Genomic DNA, 21,003 nt, shown 5'->3' with positions numbered 1-21,003 from the left:
AGAGCAAGTATTAGAAAAGAGCATGCTTGTAAAACTACCCTGAATTATTTATGCAGGTTCTTGAAATTCAGTGACAAGAGTTTAACAAAAATTGATGTTAATATGGACAGTCATAAATGATATATGGACCTGCAAAAACATTGGCACTCTAATCAGGGTCCCCTTGGTCTTGGAAAACCAAGCAATAACAATCAAAAGCCAATTTCCAAGCCTGGAAAAGTAATGGAAAAGGGAAAACATTTCATGGAAAGTCATGGAAAATGTTAAATCTGGTTTCTTGAATTGCTTGTAGCTTAGTTTTTTCTTCCTCCTGACATGCATATCAAAAGAACCTGTTCTCTGAAACAGGTTGTGGAATTTCTTCATTTTGTCATGGAATTGCCTTGGAAAACATGGAACCTACGCCTACAAACTTTAATTTATGGCTACGAAATGAAGTAATACAACATGACATTATATTTCATAATTAGGAGCAAAGAAATAATTATGACCACACAGATCTCTTTACATTAGGTTGGCTACCTTTGTGTGAACAGATTATTACATGTTTGGATTGTTAAATTTGAGTAGGTTAAATTGGTTCTCACATATTTATTGTGGTTAGCTGTGCATTCTATTCTCATAAGTACGTACCACAGTATCAAGGGAACCTCCAAGGTGTCTGTGTTAACTTCAATGACTATGGAGTCAAACATTTCTGAGAAAATTCTGACATTGTATTTTGTGAACGTGGAAGCTTTGCAGGGAATAATTTATCCAGCATAATGCTACATGTGAAAGTGGAAAATTGCTACACAAGTGCAAAGATGTATATATCAGTTTTTATTGTTTTATCAGAAAAAGTCGAGCTGCCCGCAAAACTGCTCCACAACAGTTGAACTTAAAACTACAATTTAATTGTCCAAATTTCAGATCATATCATATATGTTCACTGAAAAATAGCAGGCCTGTAACATATTCCTAGTCTCTCAGTGTTTATTTGAGAACATGATTTTGATTTTCCTGAAACTAGTCTCTTAAATCATACATGAACAGATACTTAAATCACAGTGGTTTCCATGGCAACTTAATGTGAAGCAAACAGGTTGAACATTGTGCACTTTCATAAACATATATACACAATTATTATACTACAGTTTCACAGATGCACTGTGTATGCACCCTTTATCCAGGATTGCTTCTGGGACTTACTTTTTACAAGTATAAAAGGCCAACTGGGCAAGCTACAACTTTTACCTGCTTTAGAACACAAAGGGAACCACTTCGTAGAGTCCTAGATCTAAGAGATTGTAGTTTAATCAGTGCATAACATGTAAATGATTGTTTATTGTAAGACACTGTAGAATCATATAAGGGGCTTACTTTCCAACTGGTCAAGCTTCAACTTTTACCTGCTTAAGAACACAATGGGAACCACTTTGTGGAATTCTATGGCTCAATAGTGCATCACATGTAAATTAAATTGCTTATTGTCAGACACAGTTAGAACCATATAAGGACCTGCAAGGCTAGGTGATTGTGTGGACTTTTTAGTAGTCAGTGATGCGTGACTGCACCGTAGGTTCCCTTATTCTTTTCCCTTCAGTTGACTCGCATGCAGTTTCCAAAAAGGCCTCTGATTCGTTCTACCACATTCCCTATATATCACATGTTGTACATATCATTTATATATATAGTTCAGAGTAATGTGTAATGTGTGCTTCAATAAAGGGAGTGTCCTATACTTGTAGATTACACATATTTATATGTGAGCTTTTACCTTGCCTTGATGTAATATCATAATATCATATTATAGCTTCTACAGGGTTACGAATAAATGTTTTTAATCACTACTTCAGTAGATATCCTACGACGATAACAATACATAAAGAATATAAAATATTTGCATTCTCTGAAAAATGTCTACTTTCCTGCAGATACTATATATCATAAAATTGGCAAAGAACTGACTTAATTTAAACTAGTTAAAGAAATCATAAATTTACTTGCACAGTGTGTAAAAGCAATATTAAAATCTGTGTCTGTACAAGCCAGTAAGTAATAAAACATGCATGGTACTATATGGCTGCCATATAGCTTCCTTGTGGTTAGTAATTGTCTCACACTTAAATGGTCAAAGTTCAAGTGGAGATGGCTGCTTGCTTCAGAGCGTGTGCAGACTCAACATATTCAGTGCTTTATCTAGCCCAGACTGTCTTTCATTGCTACATCTAGAAATGCATACATTATTTACATGGCTGGCACATCAAGTACATCAGATACAAATTGTTGTGTTTGACAGATTCAAAAATAGAAGAAAAAGGTTAAAAAAGGATAAACTTATATGAGTTGTCAAGTTCAAAATGTTGCTTTGCCCACTATTGCAGTTCTCCCTTCCCCTAGATCCCAGATAGCAAAAATTGAGAAGTAGGTTTTTGTCTCTTCTTAAAGTTGTAAAAGTGAGCATTACTGAATGGCCTGTGCATACCTCACTGGGCAGGTTTGTGATTAATGTGAGCTGTTATTTCAGTACACACTGTCACACACTGATTCATGATGATTTGAATGTTCCTACTCATGTTCACTATGTTCCTATGTTAATCCTACTCAAATTCCTACTCATGGATCTTACAATAGTGGTGCCATCTTCTTACTTTTAGCATGAACAAATGGATGCATGTATAGATACAGTACATATACGTACTATGGAATAATTTATCCGGTATCCCGTAGCAAGGTCATGCTATATTTACTCAATGGACAAACTATTATGAACAATTCCAAACACGTTTAGCAGTTTCTTGTGTAAACAGAGACATAGCATTTGTATTTTGAATTGTAAAATTCAAAAAGTTTGCGTATCAAATTATTCCCTGGTAATATGAGTGCACATGCACAAAGTACCGTTTGACACTACATGTGCTCAGTAAGCAGTATACTGTAGTATCTGCATGCCCTTTTGTGTTATGTTCACCGTTGTGGAAGCAGTTAGTAAATAAAAAGCATGGATTTGGTTATTTAGTTTTTTTTACTACTTGACAGTGACTAAAGGAATCTGCAATGATGATGATGGTGAGAGTGTGTGTGACATCTTGTTTGTAAAGACTAACTCTAAGTTTCATAGTGGATTGGTCAATGGTAATTTGAGGTCAAAGTCTGAAATCTTTGTAAATAAGATAACTCAGAAAGTACATATTTGTTGAACTTAATACTTTATGGAAATTGGTAGAGGTCAAAGGTCACATGAGGTCTGTTGGTGTCAAAGTCTTAAAACCTTGTAAACATGATAAAGCCAAAATTAAAGCTACAAATCTGTGAGTTCTCTGATGCCATATTTTTTTTAATTTTTTTTTTTTAATAGTTCAGTCAGTTTCAGTTTAGGTTAGTTTTGTGAAGGGGCTCAATACAATAGGCCTTCAACAATGCATACAGTCATCGAGGAAATGAATTCTGCTTCAGAGAGTTGATACTCTTGTGTTCGGTGATTTAAACACTGCAGTAGCCATTATCTCAAATTCTGTAAGTACTGTATAATCCTTGCCAGTGAATAAATTGGTTGATGACCACAAGGCGAATGCTACAAATAAGAGCTGGAAATCTCTGATCTCTTCTGGTTCTCACTAAATTCTGGTACAAATTAAACTCACTTTTTTTTTACACAATTAGTGAGATACTGTAGTTATGTGGGATTTTGAGCAAATTATATGGCAAGGAATAACAAAGTCAATGTCAGCTTTCTTGTTCCATGTGCCTGACTATGATAATATTTTTGTTTCATACATGAATGGCATCATGCATAGTACAATAAACTGTGTGAAAGTCAAATTATTTACAGGAAGCTATCCGTAATGAAGCTGTTTCCTGGAACAAACTTGGTCGGGTGAAAATGTATTCTTTTAATTCTTTAATTTCTGTACCCGTAGGTAGAATCGTGAAACTATGAGGAAGTTAGAAAGTCTAAGAAACATTCTAAACTATATTACCAAGTGTTGCTTTTTCCTCATAGACTTGAAACCCATTCTGAGGTGAAAAGAAAATGTTTTGGCCCTGCAACAGTCATACTGTTTGAGATCAAAATGATTTTGTTAAGAATCTATTTTAGTTGCACCCCTTTCGCACCCCTCCCCCCCCAAAAAAATTTGATTGACATTTCATTAAATGAATGTATAATGTATAGCTACTAAGGTGAACTGCTTAAAATAATGGTGATGTCAGTTGAGAAACATTTAGTGCATGGGATTGGCTAGGATAGGATTTATGCCCACAGAAACAATACCAACATACATGTGTAATTGAACATTTACTTCGTTCCTTGCTTACTTGTCTCCCCACAACCTTAGCACCTCATTCTACTGTGTCTAGTATACCCTGGTAATCTTTTAACACTGTGCACCCTCAGCGACCGGCTCCTCCGGTCGTTGCCCTTCCTTCTCATTCTACCATCCAAAGTATTTACATGTATACGTTTTCGTAGTGGATATAAAATCTTACGGAAATTGCCCGGAATACATTAGATTTTTACCTTCTATACATCCTTTGGGATTTCAGAACGTTCTACAGTCTTTTACAGCCTGATAAGTATCCTTTTCTTATAAAGGGAGGGAGTTTGGGAGGCTGTTTTTAGTGTGCGACCCATGCTCATATGTCCGTTTTTGAGTAGCGTAACGTTACTTTCTCAGGTAGCAGTTCCGCGAAACTGCTTCGTTCATTTCCGACTGTTCCGCACTAGAGCGGATGGGTGGTATCTCACCTTTTGTATACATGTTTTTGTCTGTTATACTTCTTATAAGATGTCTGATCGTTTTCATGTATTTTCGTTACTTGGTGGCTTTTTCTAAGTGTTGGGATTTCACTTTTGTAGCGTACTTTGTAAGCCGCGAGCCCCTAGCTATGCTTAAAACACATTGTGGTTAGATAGATAGGCAATGGACTTGCTGTCTAAGGATTGCAGGTTCGAGTTCTGGCCATTGTCTCTCTTCACCCAGTTGCAAAAATGGGGATCTGGGGGCTGCAACCAATGGAAAGTCCCCCAAGGGACACATAGATGTGGTTCATTGTTGTGCCCCAGGAGTGACTGCTTGAATTATGCGTAGTTGAGTGTGTGGGTGTGACTAGGTAAATAATGACCAGGGTTAATTGTTGTTCAGTTGTACAAGAAGGTCTTGGCACAAATCTGTAAACCTACAATTTCTTTAATTATATCATGTATTTAATACATGAATTATTTTCTTATATTTTTCACAGACCGTATCGTCTGGAAATAGCTTTGTCCATGACATCCATTTCTGGCTTGGATCAGAAACTTCTCAGGTGAGCATTTCAGTTAATTTCTGTATTTACTTCGCTTCCTCACTTCCCTGTCTTCTCACAATTCCTGCACTTTCGCTTTCTCGAGTGACCTGGGCAACTATACTGACCTCCTATTGTGACAGGTCAAATCCTTTCAACCTGTTTCCCAGAACAGCTTTCAAGATCTTTGAGGAAGGTAGCCATTGGTTAAAGACTACATTCAAAATAGCTCAGTATCGATGTTCCAACATTCTCTGTGTTGCAGTCATCAAGTCAGAACATGCAGAAATCCTCTTCTCTTCAAATTTAACATTTTAAGGCACGTCTCTCTTACCTGTTTCGACTCTCTTAGTGCACCTTCCTATCCACCTAACCTATTGAAGGGGAACCTCTTCCTTCCCAACGATACCCATCATTCAGAGGATTTTGCAGTTATCGTGACTCATCTTGAGTATGAATTGTGGACAAATTGTCAATCCCATTGAGCTAGAAAAAGATTCTGATTAAATGTGTAAAGAGTTTCTCCAGTTTGAAGAACTAATTGTTGAGCTAATTGTTGCGCTACTTTATCTTGCGCTTGTACAGGATGAAGCTGGAATAGCTGCATACAAGACGGTTGAGCTTGACGATGCCCTGGGAGGCGGCCCAGTTCAGCATAGGGAGGTCCAAGAGCACGAATCGAAGAAATTCCTGTCATATTTCAAGAAAGGAATCAAGTGAGCTTTGAAAGCTTCTTTCTTTGTTTGTTTTGTGTTTAGATATTTTTAAAGTCCAATACATTTAGATAATCATACCTCACGATAGGCTGAGGCAACATGAAAAGCTGTAGCTTCCATTGTGATACCTGTGTTAGTGCTAGAACACATTTAGGGGGGCTTGTTTTAAATTTTATTTATAAAATAGCCCCCAACAGCCAAATCTTACTTCCTACCCTGGCTAATACCTCATTGAAGTGTGATATAACAACCAAGATGAAAAGTTCATTATTGTGATGCTTGTATAATGTGCATGGAGAGTAATGCCTCACTAAATAGGGTTGAGATTGACTGCAGGTGAAAGGTCATTGTGATGTCCATATGTAGTACCTCACTCAAGGCTGGATGTAAAAAGCTGATCAAAATGTTTATTGTGATGTCTACAGGTATCTGGAAAGTAATAACATTGAGGTAGCCTGCAGCTGTGATATCTATTTATATGTGTTGATAGTAGTACTTCAATGAAGGTTATACAACAAGCAAGAAATGTTCATTGTTTGTGGAAAGTAATATTTCACAAGATAGGTTGAGGGGAAGAGGAACTGAAAGTTTGTTAGTTATTTTTGGAGAGTTATACTTCATTCTATAGGTTGAGGTGAAATGTAACAGCTATTGTATTGTGATCATGCCGTGTATCATTTGTTTTTGTAGTGAGTACCTCACTAATGGATGATATGTAACAAGCAACTGAAGGATTCATTGTAATAACTTGCTATAGGTTGAGGTAAAGTAGAGCTAAACATTCATTATGCCAGCATGTGAAAGTAATCTCCCACTATTAAGGAATCATAGAGCTGAAAACATTCATTGTGATTTAAATTGTGAATAATCTGAACTAGAACAGCTGATGGTTACACGTGTGAGTCATTACGAACCTACATGGACTATAAATTGTAAGAATCGTTAATAAACTTACTGTGTTAGTCAATGATTGTTTGTAATTGTCAAGTGCAGTGCTTCTTATCAGTTTAATAGCAAACTAATAAATTGGATGCATGGATGGTAATTAGTGACTAGGTATTGCTATTCTCTGCATAATATGTGATGTTGATGAATGTTGCAGTGTTGTAACATTAGGAGTATGTGTATATCACCATACAGTAGGTGTCATAGTGAGCTGGATGGATGTTATGTGCAGCAGTACTATAGGAGGCTATGTACTATTAGATAAGTGTAAATGTTATAGCTAGATGAGTGTGGACATAGGGTCAAAGGTCCCAAAAATGTGAGAGGGTTGTAGGCTGCAAAAATGCTGTGAGAGACAACTGTAGGGTGTTAACATTTCAATGCAGGGTGTCATGTACTGTTATCTTTAGATATAAGGGTAATGTTACAGATACATGAGTGTGTACATAGGGTCATAGGTCTCACGGTAAAGCAAACAAGGGGTGTATGGTGTTAATATGCTACCACAGGGGGTCATGTAATGTTAGATGAGTGGTATAGCTAGAGAAACAAGGGCATAGGTCCCAAGGCAGGCTAGAGGGGATATTTTCTTAAGATACCCGTTGGAGTCATGTGACAGTAGGGTCTAGCAATATCATTATTGAAACCTGTTTGTTGACTTTGTTTCTAATCCAGGTACTTTGGGGATTGTTTTGAATATTGTTCACATGTTACATCAATGTTATTTCTGGACACATCAACTAAAAACTCTGGCAATATATGTTGCAGATAATTTGAGACTCACAGTACTTAAATAAAAATCTTACAAAAAACTTAATGTTTAACATGCTCAATACAACTACTAAGTAATGCTAGGCCAAAGTATTAACACTCCAACAAGACTTATCTAACCCCAAACTAAATTAAAGCATTGCATATTAGAACTAAACTAAGCATCGGCATGGGATTATCTTGCATACATTTGTGATAGAGCTATTTAAGAGCTTGGAAGTTCGAACTGTGATAGTTGTGCATGAGAAGCTGATGTAGAATAATAGAGTAACAACCAGCTTCACTTCAAATTGTTGAATGCATGGATTGTCAACAGAGAAGTGGTATCTATCTACAGTTAATGTGTGTGGTTATTATGTTATTTTGTGTGTTATTTTGTGTGTTATTTTGTGTGTTATTTTGTTAATAAATTATTGTTCTCTTATCTTTCTTATATTTTAAAAGGTACCTGAAGGGGGGTGTTGCATCTGGCTTTAAACATGTCGAACGCAACAAGGCAGAGAAGAGACTCTTTAAGGTTAAAGGTCGAAGAAATATCAGAGTCCTTCAGGTTGGTCAATATTTAGAGTGTTCTGTTTGAAGTAAGTTAAAGAGATCTGCAGTGTCCAACTCATCCTGCTGACAACAGGTTGTTTTGAACTCAGGTTTCTATATTTTGAATCAATTTGGCTAGAACTCTTTTTGCTTATGACTTTTATTAATGTAGGGGAAGTTGGATGTGGTTTTCTTAACTTATTTTCCTATGGATGCAGTGATATTTTCTCCCCCCTTGTTTTAGGGGGGGGGATATGTTTGAACAGTAAGATTGTTGTTAGAATTGGACTGTTTAGACTGTTTGTATTGATCTTTTAATTGTCAAAGTCATAGTTCAGAGTTCATGTTGCTGATTCATCATTGCAAATCATAGAATCCCACTAGATGCTAAGTTTTGCCAAATTCATCTTGCATTTGTATTCTGACACGCCTAGATCGGATATGTCGATGTATTGCCGTGATGATGGTGCATCACAGATAAACCAAAGTTTTAGGCTTTAGTGTTAACACTTTACCAGAAGTGGTAATAAATTGCAGGTTCATTGACTTTTAGTGGTGAAGGCATGGCTGTCCACAGTAGCGTTGTGCGGGATCCCGGTAGTCAAGTGAATCCCGGTATCCCGATCCCGGTATTGACTAATCCCGATCACAATGCAATGTGTAAATACTACCGGTAGTGGGAAAACAACCGGTTATTACATTCGTGTTGGTATCATTCCAGGTAATCCCAGACATAATAAAAATATCTACGTGTTGCTATTTGAAATAAAGAAAACGAAACACGTTTATTTCTGGTTTCTGTGTTCTTAGTTTGAATAATATCTGATCAATTTACATACTGGCCTATACCTATATATTAACGAATTGATTTTTCACGTAGTAATTTGGACCTAGGCTACACCAAATATCTAACGTTACTTCGGTTCAGCATGTTGCGGGACCTCAAAGTTATTCTGAAATTTTCGTTATTTATTCTTCCTTCAAACGATGAACGTGAAAGTTCCCATGTACAAAATCTTACCCTTATGTATTTCACCTCATTTTGGTATAATAATTATAGGATTTAATAAATTTTTAGCCCAAACCGCAAGGAGTATATCTAGTTTAAATCCATCTCCGCCCGGGACTGTATATTATTATAGCCTAGGGTATGGTACTGGTACACACAGTGCAGTACGGTACTTGAGATTTGATGCTGTAATAGAATGCATTCTTTATTAATGCGGGGGGTTCCACGATGTCATTTATAGTTATCTTTGGCTACTTTTTTAATTTTAAGAACTTTTGTATGAAAGATGGATATTATACGTATCGACAATATCGACTATATATTTTGTGGAGAAAACAGCCGCCCATTAACGATATAAATAAATCTGTACTATTCTCATGAATGTAGTTTATAGTCCCGTATTTACATAGCCCCTATGTTACATTCTTATTGTCTGAAGTTCCAAACACGTGGTGACTTGTTGATAGTTGAAAACTTTTCATTGTGAACTTTTGAACTTGAAGGGTTGCCCTATTCCAATATCATGGAAAAGTGGGGAATCCCCAATTTATGTTTGTGTACAGATTACAAGTTTAATCCATATGCGAATGTGTTAATTTAATATTGTACGTCGAGTATGAATGAAGGATGGTGTGGGTTGCTTTTTTCCAAGGTTTGTGCTTTTCTTTTTGATAGTGTATGTTAAAAAAACAAAGGCCCTAATATAGCGTGTTATTTTTTGTTTTTATAACCGTGCGTGTAAGAGTATGTACATCGCCTACGCTATGCATATTGAATGTATGACATTGACAGTCTCAGAACCGTAGATGAAAGTTGAGTAAAATCCCAGTTGTACAGTAGTTACGATACCGGGATTCATGTTGCAACACTAACGGTTGTGTGAAATTTGCACTACCGCACCATGTTAGTCCACTGCACAGCCTGTAGCCTCCCAGCTTCAAACTCCCACCGGGAACCGTATTCTCTCAATGTATTCAAAACTGCTGCTGTGTTCCTAGTTTTTTTATTGGAAATAGAGGGGGGGGGGAGGAGAGGGGGACTTGGTTATGTTCTTTCCATTGTTTAAAACTGATGACAGAGGCGGTGCCATTACCTCCCTCAGTATCGAGAGAGTGATCAGAGGTATACCCTCTCATCTGTCAGGTTGTGCTGTTAAATGCTGGTCACAGTAGCAGTAGGAGTGAGTGTTATGACAACTCGACTGCCATGTTATTCTCTGACCACCTAGGTATAAACAGGTAGAGCGTGATGTATACCGCCCTACATCAATAATTATCACATGGATGATAGGGTTTCAAATGAGAATTCTCTTGGCCTTGCTTGGGGAATAACCAAAGTAACCTAATCTGTTCAAAATGTTTGATGGCTAAGATGGCTCGTTTTATATTGGTTATTGTACTAAAAAATCACTTAAAGGCATTGAAGACTCGCCCCAAACTGCGTGCGGCCATCTGAAAAAGTTAACTTTCTGTTGCTTGCGAGTGACGTTTTGTTCGTGTCGCTACAAAATGCAGACAGTAATGAAGCGTGATACCTAGCTGTACCTGAGATGTCCATCGCTGTATGTTTGTATATTGTGCTGTGGGTATTGACCGCAGCTGTATGTACTGACTGTACACTAGTGTCTAATTACCGACGGTAGCAAGCTGTGTTTGTATTTTCTGGGATGGATGGTGGTGTTTAACACTTCTGTTACACCTCATTCGAAACTAGGTCAAATTACCGGCATTAGACGTTTCTTTTTGCGCGAGTCTTCACACCCTTTAAATTTTCTTTACTTCCTTATCACAAGGAACGAAAATTTCCACTGTCCCTTAAAACATCATGCTGTCATTTTAGTTCCTTATCATAACTCGAAAGAACAATATTTACTTCATTATTAACCTGTTACATTTGTTCTCAACAAGTTTGTGGGCTTTTGATGACCCTCACTTGGAAGTGCAATGATTCACAGCGACACATGGTTGATGGAAAAATAGATAATAGGAAGATTAAAATTAAAACAGGGAGGGAGGGAGTAAAGGACTGGAAATTCAAACTAAAATGATGATTTGTGATAATTGAATAAATGCAATAACTTAATAAAGACTTAACAACGACTTAACAATTACCAACATATGATATAAACATAAAACTGGATTTTTTCTTTTCTTTTACTTCTTTATTAACAGGTTGATTTCAAATGGGAGTCTTTCAACCAAGGTGATGTCTTTATCATTGATCTTGGACCAGTAATCTATGTCTGGAATGGGAAAGACAGCAACAGGATTGAGAGACTCAAGGTATAAAAATGTCATTCTGATTATTTTTTTTTTTGGAGGGGAGGGGGGTGGGGGATGGGAGGGGGATGGGAGGGGGATGGGAGGGGGAGTTTAGAGACAGAGTTTAGAGATGGAGGTGGGGAGATTGTTCCCATCAGTCTGACAAAATAGTGTGCTATTTTTAAAAGTAGTTTTGTCGTTGTGAAGGAAGTAATTTTACCAAAATCTGTAGTGTTGGGGGTGAAGTGATGGCACTTTTATTTTATGAACAAATGTAATTCTTTACACATAGTGAATGTATAGTTAATGTTGTTGATGATGTGAGGTAATCTACTGATGCTTATAAACAACACTCACCAGACAATTTATATGCGTTTAATGGTAGCGTAAAGTAAATGATGACTTCAGAGATGTCCTGATTACTTCTGCAGGGTACTGAAGTTGCCCAGAATATTCGTGATGACGAACATGGAGGACGCTCCAAGATTCATATTGTAGACGGGTCCAGAACCGAATACGATGAGATCTTGACCAATGCACTCGGAGCTGTCAGCGGAATTAAAGCAGCCAGTGAAGTTGAAGAGGATGAAGCGTTCTCCAGGAAGCATGCTGCTAGTACCAAGCTCTACAGGTAATACTTATTACTGTACCGGTAACACCTAGCTCCACAGGTTAAAAATATACAAAACTTTAATGGTAATGTACCTAACACTACAGGTTATAATGACTCTACATGTAGGACCATACTGTGCTGATAAGAACTGAACTCTGCAAGCTAATGTTCTACAGGTAACACCAAACTCTACATTAATATCAAACTATACATTCATATCAAACTCTCTACTGATAAATACTGGTGAGACCAAACACTCTACTGGTAAAACCAAGGTCTACAGGTGATACCAAGGTCTACTGGAAATACCAAGGTCTACAGGTGATACCAAGGTCTACTGGAAATACCAAGGTCTACTGGTAATACCACTCTAGACCAAATCCTGCTGGTAACATCCAAACTCTAGTGAAAACACCACAGTCTACACTAACACAAAACCATACAGTAAAACTAAACCATACAGTAATACCAACCCTTACAGTAATACCAAACCCTACAGTTACACCAAACACTACAGTAACACCAAACCCTACCCTACAGTAACACCAAACCCTACAGTAGCACCAAACCCTACAGTAACACCATATTTACTTCGCTCCTCGCTTACCTGTCTCCTCACAACCTTAGCACCTCATTCTACCGTGCCTATAAAGTCCTGGTAAAATAATAACACTGTGCGCCCTCTATGACCGGACCCCCCCCCCCCGGTCACTCCTCACTACTCATTCTACCATTAAAAATGTCTTCACGTGAATTTCTTGTGGAAAAATTTCCCTTGGATTTCGTCTTGGTTTTCTTTAGCGATCGTTGGAAGTTTCTTTCCTCGGATGCTTAGGAGTATTGCAGTCCTTTCCAGCCTGATAAGTATCCTTTTTGTTGAAAGGGAGGGTTTTGGGGACTGTTTTTTGGGGACCGGTGATACCAAACACTCTACTGGTAAAACCAAGGTCTACAGGTGATACCAAGGTCTTTTGGAAATACCAAGGTCTACTGGTAATACCACTCTAGACCAAATCCTGCTGGTAACATCCAAACTCTAGTGAAAACACCACAGTCTACACTAACACCAAACCATACAGTAAAACTAAACCCTACAGTAATACCAACCCTTACAGTAATACCAACCCTTACAGTAATACCAAACCCTACAGTTACACCAAACACTACAGTAACACCAAACCCTACCCTACAGTAACACCAAACCCTACAGTAACACCAAACCCTACAGTAGCACCAAACCCTACAGTAACACCAAATCCTACAGTAACACCAAACCCTGCAGTAACACCAGACCCTACAGTAACATTAGACCCTACAGTAACACCAAACCCCACAATAACACCAAACCCCACACTAACACCAAACCTTACACTTACACCAAACCCTAACATAACACCAAACCCTACAGTAACACCAAACCCTACAGTAACACCAAACCCAACACTAACACCAAACCCTACCGTCACACCAAACCCTACAGTAACACTAAACCATACAGTATCACCAAACCCTACAGTAACACCAAACCCTTCAGTAAAACCAAACCCTACAGTAACACCAAACCATTCAGTATCACCAAACCTATAGTAAAACCAAACCCTAAAGTAACACCAAACCTTACAGTAACACCAAACCCTACACTAACACCAAACCTTACAGTAAAGCCAAACCCTACAGTAACACCAAACCCGTACAGTAACACCAATTTCTACAGGTATTACACGTAGTCAATTGGTTATGCCAAAGCTGTGTACATGTAATACCGATCTCTACAGATTAAAACCCACGCCTTAAACTATTGGACTTCACAACTATCTGTCTCATCTCTGTAGTCATTAGTATCAAGCTCTTTCTTAATAGTTCAAGATTACTGTGGAATTTGCATTTGATTTGAAAATTGAAAAATTTCTTATATGTTCCTGTACTTTGTCATTTTGAAATTGTTTAATTTTCCGAGCAAGACATACTTCCTCACGTTTGCTTATGACGAAGATTATGTTATGGTACAAATGTATGGAAACTTTGTTAGAATATAAAAAAAAAAATCCAAGATATTTGTGCAAATTTAGACATACCAACAGCACAACTTTGGACCAATGTTTTCAAATAAAAATGTAGCTTTTCTGTAGGTATGTAGTTGTTCCTTGAATTTGATATGCTTATTGATGTGATTAACACATTGTTGCATTGGATTTGACTCTTCCTACTACTTTTCACATCAACACTCTGGATATATTTTTCCGTTCAATTGTTTGGATTCAGAATTGGCTACAGGTAAGGGAAGCCCCCAAACAAACACATATTCTATTTTGTTTTTGTAGCTGCAGCCTATTTTATACAAAAAAAACAAAAAACCCTACCTATTTATATAAATTTCCTAAATTTTTTAATATTATCAATCCACCACACCTATGATTAAGTTTGCATGCGTTCAAGAAACACACCCTTATCTCTTTGCTTTGTGATGTGTCACCGTTTCTGCTCTGTAAACCTTGCCATTAATCTTCAGTGACCCGAAATAAGTTACTGTTTCAAATTTTTCGCGTGGCGGTTTCGAAGGTTAGAAATTTTTGTCGTGATTCGGGACGAAGCAAAGCTTTGTCTAAAGTGTTGACTTATTGTACTTCTTCTTATCTCAGGATTGAGATGGATGGAAGGATTAAAGTGTTTGTTGAGCCTTTCATTGGAGTTAAGTAGCTTAATTATTTAATAATTACTTCAGCGATTAACTGAACGAAGTGGATTGCACCCTTTTGGTTACCATGGAATCACTCAAGTTTCTTTAACCCTCTAATGCACACTGGGTCGATATCGACCCAAATAGTCATTGAATTTATACAAAAATAGTACTCAGCCATCTTACATCATACAACATTCATTAAGGTATTGAAATGTAGCTAAGACCATACGTTTGTGTATAAAACAAATAAAAAGGGGGGTCACTGTGATTTTTTTTAGTGGGTGGGGCTCAAAGGTCAAAGGTCAATCTGAAAATGACGTAATTTGGCTAAAAATCGATGTTCGCTTCATAAAAATCGTGACAGAAAATAAGAGTTGAACAAACCCCCCCATTATATTTGGTATAAACCCTAACATGTTTTGAACATATTCTGAGCATTTCAGGAACATATCTATAGAGAGCTCTGAGAAAAATGCAAATGACCTTGAAATTTCCTGTAATTTGACACCAAAATCGTCCAAATCCGTTCATTTTTGATAAAATTCTCATTCCCGAACGCTTCAACCTACGTACGTGGTTTTTTTTTCTTATTTTAGATATTTAGGCCACTGCAACATTTGTAATTGATAGTTATGGCATAGCGCCCTCGCATTCCTTTGTAAAGTCGATAGCAACCACTGTTCTTGCGTAATATTGTCTTTGAATGTTTAGTGTACAGTCTCAATGGACTAATTAGTTACGTGTACACTTTCAATAGGCCGTGGCCCAAATTTACGGTCCAATAGGCCCTAAAGATGTGGGACGATTGGTCAGATACCATGATAAGGTCCAGGACCTTCTGGTCGAACCAGTTTATCAAGGTTCGGTCCTTTTGAGGACCCAGAAATCGTAAGTCAATAGCGTTGTTTACAAAAAAGGCTAGGCTAGGCCTAACGTTATGCCAACGTTAGGCTGTAATTTTCGAAAGTAAACAAAGTAAACATCATTTGTACTAAATGAAATCAGTCATAACTCTGTCAATCCTCAATAGATTTCAGAAAATAAGGTATCATCTGAAAGAGCAACCCCAGAAGAACCTTTATCATACAATTTGAAGTCAATTTTGAAGTCATTAGGGATTTTTATTGTATTTTGGTGTTTTCCAATTAAAACTAATTTGCATATTAAAATTTGCATATAATTTGCAATTTTTATAAAATTATCAATTCCAAATTTTGTTCTCTATTGATCTAAATCAACTTCCTAATAGAGAAGTTGTCCCTAACTTTTTAAAAGATTAAGTGCCCCAAATCCTAATTGTGTGCCCAACCCCCTATGTTCAGAAGGGTTAAGCAGCTTTTGTCATGTCTGTTAACGAAACCAAGGAAAGGTGGGGAATGGGAAAGTGGGAAAGGTGGGTGGGGTAGACACGTGCAGACTGTGGGAGAAACTTGCATCAAGGCCTCACATAAATCTTTATATAGTTTTGTCTTGAAACTATAGAATGTTGAGTGACAGAATGTTGAGTGGCAGTTACCAAAATGTATCTACTTAAATCAGCCTGCTTTGAAGCTCTTGGTATGGTGAATTGTGACAGATAATTTGTGTTTTTTCTCTGGTACTATCTTTGGTTTTATTGGTGGGTTGTTTCCATTGGTAGTTACCAACGCTTTTCTGACCATGAGGGTGAATGCTTGCAAAGATGACTTTTATGCCTACTATTGCATGCTCAAATTTTGGCTGTTTCCTACTCGCTCTTAGTCTGTGGATACAACAAATCCATTTAAGGAAGATTTTGTCTTTTTTACCTGTTTTCATTATAAATTTTTTATGACCAATAGCTATCGAACTTCAATCTGCATGAGAATCTACAACGCTATATCTTTATATAGCAACGATAATGATATTGACAGTTAAATTGTGATAGTGATAATGATTGTGGTGATAGTGACATTGATAGTTAAATTGTGAAAATGATAGTGTTTAGTCATAATGACATTAACAGTTAAATTATGATAGTGATAATGATAGTGGTGATAGTGACATTGATAGTTAAAATGTAATAAAGATGATAACAGTATTTACTATAAAATAATAATAATGTATGTATGTATGTGTGTATGTATGTATGTATGTATGTATGTATGTATGTATGTATGTATGTATGTATGTATGTATGTATTTAGATCCTCCTGCAAGCAGGAACTCGCGAAGAAGCCATCATTGGCTTATCAAAGCAGCAAGCTGACCGAAGTCAGTCCCTTAGATTCATTTTTAACGTCCATGATAATGAATTGTCAATTCTCAACAACGCTGTAACTGGACGACATACATTAATCTTAGAGTGACTTGAACTCGGGACCTTATGATTGGAAGGCACTGGCGTTAACCACTGAGCTAACACTCCTAATTATAGTGATAGAGATGATAATTATTTTGACAGTAGAATAATGATAGTGATATAGTGATGATGATATTGATGGTTAAAGTGATGATGATAGTGTTAGGGATAATGATGATAATGGTATTGATAGTAAAATAATGATAGTAATAATGATATTGTTGGCAATATTAATAGTGATAATGAATTGATAGTGGTAATGATGGTAAAATTTTGTATTGATCACTGGTAAAATAATGATAGTAATAACGATGTTGATAGTAATGGTGATAGTGAAAATATTGATAGTGGTAACTATAGTGATAATGATAGTGGTAGTCAAAATGATGATGATAGCAGTAGTCATAATGATATTAATATAAAAATTATGACAATGATAGTTAGAGTCAAAACAATATAGTGATCATTCAAACTTTCTATATTTACAATCTGAGCCTCAATACAAATATTCATGACCATTTTGTTGCTTATGTAAAGAAGCAAGTCAGAAAATGTATAGCGACAAGTCGGAATAAGTGATATGGATGAGTCATATATGAATATATATGAATGAGTCATAATTTTTAGCAAGTACCACTTCCTATTGTAAAAGTGTTTTACAATCTTTTGCAGGAAGTGTCCTGGGAGTGGTTCATTCCAAAATAAAATGGACCACAAGTTTCCTTTTAGATATGGATGAAATGTTTGAATGTTTCATATCCATTGTTGCTCAAAATAACAACAGATTTTGTAGCTAGTAGGTTGAAGCAACTATCTAAATGGCACTTTTGAGGTCGAAACTATAATTTTCTATCGTAAAAGTTTTTTATTTGTGAATCAGTGAATTGCAGTCAGTAACAATTATCCTAATTGACAAAATCCAGCAAAATCCATATTAATGCAAGTGACTATTATGCTTTCCCAGTAATTCATTGTACACTTGTCAACACCCTCCCTGCCAGCCATTTATTCCCACATCCTCACTGACAAGTCCATGTCGTTAACTGCTTTAATGTATTTCAGTCAGACACAAGTCCTGTCTAATCTACACACTGCCTAGTGCTTTTATGCTAACTACATATGAATTTACTATGGTCTGACCTTGTGGTATAGAACTAGCATGATACTTCTAGTTTGTATTGTTATACATTGTAGGAGTACTGTGTAAAACTAGCATGATACTCATAGTGTTATGAATGCTAGTACCCATGTGTAGATAATATTATGTAGTAGTGAAGTAGACCTATGCACCTATAATGATACTCCCAGTGATATGAATTCTATAATGTATCAGTGAGATATACACCTAACTATGATACCCCATAGTGTTATGTATACTAGTACCCATGTGTATGTCATATTATGAATAAGTGAAATAGACCTATACTGGTAATTATGATACTCCTAGTGATGTGGATTCTAGCAGCTGTGCATACATGGTATCATGTACCATTGAGATATACACCTAGTATGATACCCCATAGTGTTATGTATGCTAGTACCCATGTGTATATAATATTATGTAGTAGTGAATTAGACCAACACTGGTAATTATGATACTCCTAGGGATGTGAATTTTAGCAGCTGTTTATACATGGTATCATGTAGCAGTGAGATGTACACCTAGAATGATATCCCATAGTGTTATGTATGCTAGTACCCATGTTTATGTTATATTATGAATTAGTGAAGTAGACCTATACTGGTAATTATGATACTCCTAGTGATGTGAATTTTAGCAGCTGTTCATAGATAGTATATTGTAGCAGTGAGATATACACCTAGTATGATACCCATAGTGTTATGTATGCTAGTACCCATGTGTATGTCATATCATGAATTAGTGAATTAGACCAATAAGTGGTAATTATGAGTGATGTGAATTCTAGCAGCTGTTCATTCATAGTATCATGTAGCAGTGAGATATACACCTAGTATGATACCCCTAGTACTATGAATGGTAGTACCCATGTGTATGTAATATTATGTAGTGTAGTATTACTGTAGCATGATATTCCTAGCATCAAGAATGCTAGTATGTATTACTGTACATATAGTGTAGTATATAGGAGTGTTCTGTACACCTGGTATGGTACTCATAGTACTATGTACACTAGTGCACATACGTATAATATCGTCTCACAGTGTAATGGTAACCCAGCACAGTAGTACCATTAATGCAAGTACATGTACATTGATTTACTGTTGTTCTCTCCAACCTGTCCCCACTCTACTAATGCACCTTCCCATCCACCTAGCCCATTAACTGATACCAGTTTATTAACGTCAAGTAGAGCTGAGACACAAAAGTATCGTTGCTTGTTAATACCCAGACCTGGGAGTTTGGGTTTAGTAATGTTGTAGCTTTGTATAAACCTAGTACGACATTCCTAGTGGTTAAAATGCTGCTACCCAAGTGTATGAATATTATGAAACAATATAGTTCAAAACTATCGTGATAGTTCTAGTAGATATGAGTACATAACAGGCCTCGACAATTTTTTATTAAACTACTCGCCAACTGGCGACCGAGTCTAAAATTCTACTCGCCAAACGTTAAATTTACTCGCCAATTTTCCCCGCTAATTGTTTGTGTGATATAAGCCTAAGTGGTATGGCCTAACTTGTAACAGTGCACTTGATAATACTACTGTGATGTGTAACATTAGGCAATAGGCCTTTATCGACTGGCTCACAAGTTAAAAGTAAGCCTATCGTACAAAGTCAGTGAACGATTGAGCCACTCGCCAAAATGTCGAGCGTAGTGCACTTTTTGCTCGCCAGTCGCAAAATTCTACTAGCCATTGGTGAGTAAGCGACCATATTTGTCGAGGCCTGGTACATAATATTATGAAAGAATGTTGTCTAACCTACCATGACACTGCTAGCTAACATTATGAATTGTAATACAGATGTGTATGTAATATGAGGTACCCGTGTATGATATGCCTAGAGGGATAAACTCAAATACTTTAAATGCTAGTAGATTACAAGGTACATAGCATAATGTATGAGTGTTGTGTAAATCTAGCACACTTCTCATTACTAAGGAGGAAGCTCCCCAGGAGTTTATTTCCCCAACCTCTCTCATTGACCATTTAAATTCATATCCTCTTTACAGAGTGACCGATGAGTCAGGGTCATTAGTGGTCACTGAGGTCGCTGCTAAGCCCCTCAAGCAGAGTATGCTGGACACTAACGTAAGTACTCTTCAGAACTTCATCATTTGTTTTCTTCTTAGACTGACCTATGCAACCTCTCAATTAGTAAATTAATTCTTTTTAAATCATGTATAGTTTCTTTCATGACATAAAATCTTCTTTAAAGATGAAAAACAATGAATTTGAAAAATGCACAAAGAGGGTTGGCACCATTAGTTGCCTCTCGTGTCCATAAAGCTCTATTCCACAAACCTTTTCCTTGCTGATATGAACAGTTGGTGATGTGTTCCTTTATATATAACTTGTTTGCTACTTTTGTTATTTCGTAAGAATAGAATAAACATCATACATTTCACATCAATATTCAAACGTCTACCGTTTATCGGAGTATATGAATATACATGATGCAAGTTTTTTTCTTTTAATCTCTTGTAGGACTGTTTCATCGTAGACCAAGGAGCGTCTGGCATTTTTGTGTGGAAGGGTAAGAATGCCACCAAGCAAGAGAGATCAAATGCATTTAAGAATGCTGTGGTAAGTAGCCTTGGATCCATGTATCTAGCATACAGGCCATTACAAAGCTTACATTAATATTATATGACCTCTTCTGATTGTTAGCTATAAAACAAGATATTGTTGTGGTCTGACAAAAATATGTTTTAGAGTGCATTGTAAATTTGCCAAAG

The 21,003-nt window shown here is 36.7% G+C and overlaps 1 protein-coding gene across 2 annotated transcripts in view; it reads left to right on the top strand.

The window, feature by feature from the left end:
* Window positions 1-21,003, top strand: part of LOC139964618 (advillin-like) — a 54,495-nt gene that overhangs the window by 15,956 nt on the left and 17,536 nt on the right. For both annotated transcript variants that reach the window (XM_071966372.1, XM_071966371.1), the window contains exons 3-9: window positions 5,224-5,289; window positions 5,854-5,984; window positions 8,145-8,250; window positions 11,415-11,525; window positions 11,936-12,135; window positions 20,278-20,356; window positions 20,753-20,851. In XM_071966372.1, the coding sequence (XP_071822473.1) occupies window positions 5,224-5,289; window positions 5,854-5,984; window positions 8,145-8,250; window positions 11,415-11,525; window positions 11,936-12,135; window positions 20,278-20,356; window positions 20,753-20,851 (792 nt within the window). The remainder of the gene's footprint in view (window positions 1-5,223; window positions 5,290-5,853; window positions 5,985-8,144; window positions 8,251-11,414; window positions 11,526-11,935; window positions 12,136-20,277; window positions 20,357-20,752; window positions 20,852-21,003) is intronic.

The sequence above is a fragment of the Apostichopus japonicus genome, chromosome 23, assembly GCF_037975245.1.
Source record: "Apostichopus japonicus isolate 1M-3 chromosome 23, ASM3797524v1, whole genome shotgun sequence".
Lineage (NCBI taxonomy): Eukaryota > Metazoa > Echinodermata > Holothuroidea > Aspidochirotida > Stichopodidae > Apostichopus > Apostichopus japonicus.
This window is presented reverse-complemented; position numbering and strand designations above follow the sequence as displayed.